Consider the following 3,154-nt stretch of genomic DNA (forward strand, 5'->3'; position numbering starts at 1 on the left):
GGGCCGGTTGCTGCGGGGGCGGGGGGGCTACAGGGTTGGCTACAGCCCCCCAGGGAATGTGTATAGCAGCAGGAGTTGCACCCCCTCCCCCGCCTGCCAGATGAACCTCTCATGGCTCCATCCCACACCCCACTTCACCCCGGCTGGGCAGTGCCTACCCCTGCCCACTCCCTCCCTCCCTCACCACAGGTTATTTTGTCAAGTCTGCCCCCTCATGCCCCTTCCCCCTCCCCACCCCGCGGACATACCAGCCAGATGCTGCTCTGCAAACTACCGGGCTGCATATCAGCAATCAGATCGGTATCAGCCAAGATGGCTCGTTAATAATCGGCCATCAGTACCGGCCCAAAAAATCTTTATCGGTGCACCCCTAGCCTTTATTGTTATGAGTAAGTGGCATAAGCCAGAATATTATATTCCTTTGGCTGCAATTATTTACTTATGTGTTTAAGGATTCTCTCTCAACATGCACAAAATCTTTATACAGTATAAACTAGCTTAAATGTGCATGTCAAGATGAACAAGATCATTTCACAATCTTTAGAAAGCAAAGCTGCCCTCAACGCTTACAAGCAAAACACAATACTCACGAAAGGCGATACCATCTCTTGCAAACCTGGGTAACTTTCAGCAGGTCATTTAGAGGTAAATAAGCAAAGATCCCCAATAGCAATTCATCTGGAAGTGCATCCCAAGAAGCACCTTGAAGAAAAAATGAATTTTACAGGGAATTAATTAACGTAAATTAATTGAAATGAAAACCAGACGACAAAAGAAAAAATCTTCTAATTTATCACCACCTCATTGCCTTGGGTAATGCAAATACCAATACCCTGCTTATATAGTTACAGCATTTCCTTATTGGAAAGATATTACAATTACTACTCTTATCCATGATGGTACTAGGTACACCCCGTATACATATATGCAACAGTATACAGGTTTCCCTTGCTTTATGCTGTATGTGTGTTCCTGGAAAATGGCGCACAACTTGAGTTCGCTTAAAGGGAACCCACTTTACAATGCAACAAATAGGGACACGTTCCTCGACTGCACTGACCCCCAGACCCACTTCTACTAGACAATTTTGGTACTCACCAACAGCAGACAGTACACACAGGCACAGTGCACTATCATAATGCGGCTGGCAACTACAGAAACATGTTTTGCAGACAAGAGTGAGGATCACAGACCACACAGGAGACTATATTTTGGTGCATGTCACTCCCACAATGCACCGCACAAAGCAGCTGACTGCAGGCTTCCACCACATCGATCGTATAAGAGTGAATTTACCTCGCATATAATGAATTTTTGGTATAAAAAGGGTCATCGCGTAAGAGTGAATTCATACATATGGAACCCACATAAAGCAAGGGAAACATGTATAGATACATGCAACAACAGCTGCCAATGGTACTATCATTAATTATTTTCTAAAGCTTGTTCGGTCAACCTATGTTATTTTTTGTAAGTTTGTAAGAAGTTCTAAAGTCACAATGTCTTATTCTTCTGAAACAAACGTTGCCATTGTTTGTGTGCAATTAGCTCTTTTTAAACAGAAGTCCACAACTCTCCTGAAAGCAGTCTCTGTAATACACATTATGGTATTGCTATATTATCCAAGTTTTCTAGATTTTGGCTGGTAAATTCTGAAGGGTGCAATTCTAGAAAACACTATTACTGCTGCAAAGAAGTCTAGGTTTTTTTGCCTTGTTCCAAATGTGATAGTCTCTCTAACTGGGATAGGAGACAGTATTCATTTTAGGTATGAATTTTATGCAAAGATGATTGCACACAAGAGTTTAAAAAAACAACACCCCCTCACCCCCGTAAACTGAGCAAAACTCAAAGTCAGAAAGGTTTAAAAAATGACTGAATATTAGGTTGAGAAGTCAAACTGAGGTCTTATGAAAGCACTGGGACTACTCATTTCTTAAAGCAAAACCAAACCTCAAAACAGTCTATTTTGTTGCTAGATGAATGTTTCTGAATAGCTACACTCCGCTGCCCAGAACTGCTGTATTAGAGCTGTAGGATGCTTGAATTCCCAAATCCTCTTGAATCCCAATCGAAGAAGTCACAATAGAAGCTGCCAACAGTCTCTGCAAAGCCATGGGAAACCTCTTCCTCAGAGCAGACACCTCTCTCCAGAGCTGATGCTTGTCACAACCCAAAGGGTGTGATTTTTGTTTTTGCGTGCTTCGGCACTGCTAAATTGTTCCCGCTAAATTATAGCTTCTTTGCACGGCGGAGTTTTCTGCTGCAAAAGAGAACCCCGGTGCAAGGGAGAATTTCCCGCCAATTTGAAGCTTCCTTTGCAGGGTGCATTTCTTTGTTGCAGCACAGAAATGCTCGTTGCAAAGAGTTCCCACCATTTGTATGCTAATTCGAGTCCCATTATTGGCCAGTTCTAAATTATTCACACGGGGCGGCTAGTGATTGAGCCGTATAAAAGGCTTGAGTGGTTTCCGCCCAAGTTGGAGGACTCCACGAACACCGGGAGGAGGAGACTTCACGCTGTGTGAAGATCTCTAAGCGCTGCGAATCCTTACGGACCCAGCGCATTTCAAGCAGGCAACAGAGGTCTGATCAACCTTTAGCCTCTCCCCGTCGTCGATCGCAGCCCAGACGTATCCCTTCCCGCGCGCAAGAGAACCGGACCCGCGGAGCCTAGCAAACTTCGTGTGACTGAATCCAGAGCTCTTCTACCCGGGTTCGAGTCCTGCAGGTTTATCTTCCCGTCGCTGAAACCCATTGCGACATACCCTTGTGTTTTACATCTTCCCGTTGCCGAAAACCCCTTGCGACGTACCCTCGTGCCCTGCAGGTTCGAGTTTTGTTTTGTTTCCTGTCTGTAACTGCAACTCAAGCAAGTTTTCCAGCCTACACCACTGCCATCTCGGTGTAAGTAAACAATCTTTAAAACTACCGCTAAGCATTTGTGCCTAATTCCAGCTCGACGGCCTTCCCTCTCTGACCCGGCGTGCCCGGGCTGCTGGCCACAGCCCGCGTGCAGCACGGAAAAGGGCTCGGGTCGCTCCCGGCCTGCAGAATGCTGAACTGTGGCCAACAGCAAGACAGCTCTACACTTGGACGGATTCCCCCGAAAGGCAGTTGCCAACATCCACTCTTTCAAAGAACTTAAAGAAGC

At 45.6% G+C, this 3,154-nt stretch overlaps 2 protein-coding genes across 2 annotated transcripts in view; one reads left to right on the plus strand and one right to left on the minus strand.

Moving 5' to 3' along the window:
• The window catches only part of NADK2 (NAD kinase 2, mitochondrial), a 65,002-nt gene extending 62,723 nt beyond the window's left edge, over positions 1-2,279 (plus strand). Inside the window, exon 12 of the mRNA XM_025213532.1 lies at positions 1,980-2,279. The gene's annotated coding sequence lies outside the window, so the exon portion shown is untranslated. The remainder of the gene's footprint in view (positions 1-1,979) is intronic.
• SKP2 (S-phase kinase associated protein 2) overlaps positions 1-3,154 on the minus strand; it is a 26,029-nt gene that overhangs the window by 15,311 nt on the left and 7,564 nt on the right. Inside the window, exon 3 of the mRNA XM_006031876.3 lies at positions 591-702. Within this exon, the coding sequence (XP_006031938.1) occupies positions 591-702 (112 nt within the window). The remainder of the gene's footprint in view (positions 1-590; positions 703-3,154) is intronic.

Source organism: Alligator sinensis, unplaced genomic scaffold (assembly GCF_000455745.1).
Source record: "Alligator sinensis unplaced genomic scaffold, ASM45574v1 scaffold175_1, whole genome shotgun sequence".
NCBI classification, from domain to species: Eukaryota; Metazoa; Chordata; order Crocodylia; family Alligatoridae; genus Alligator; species Alligator sinensis.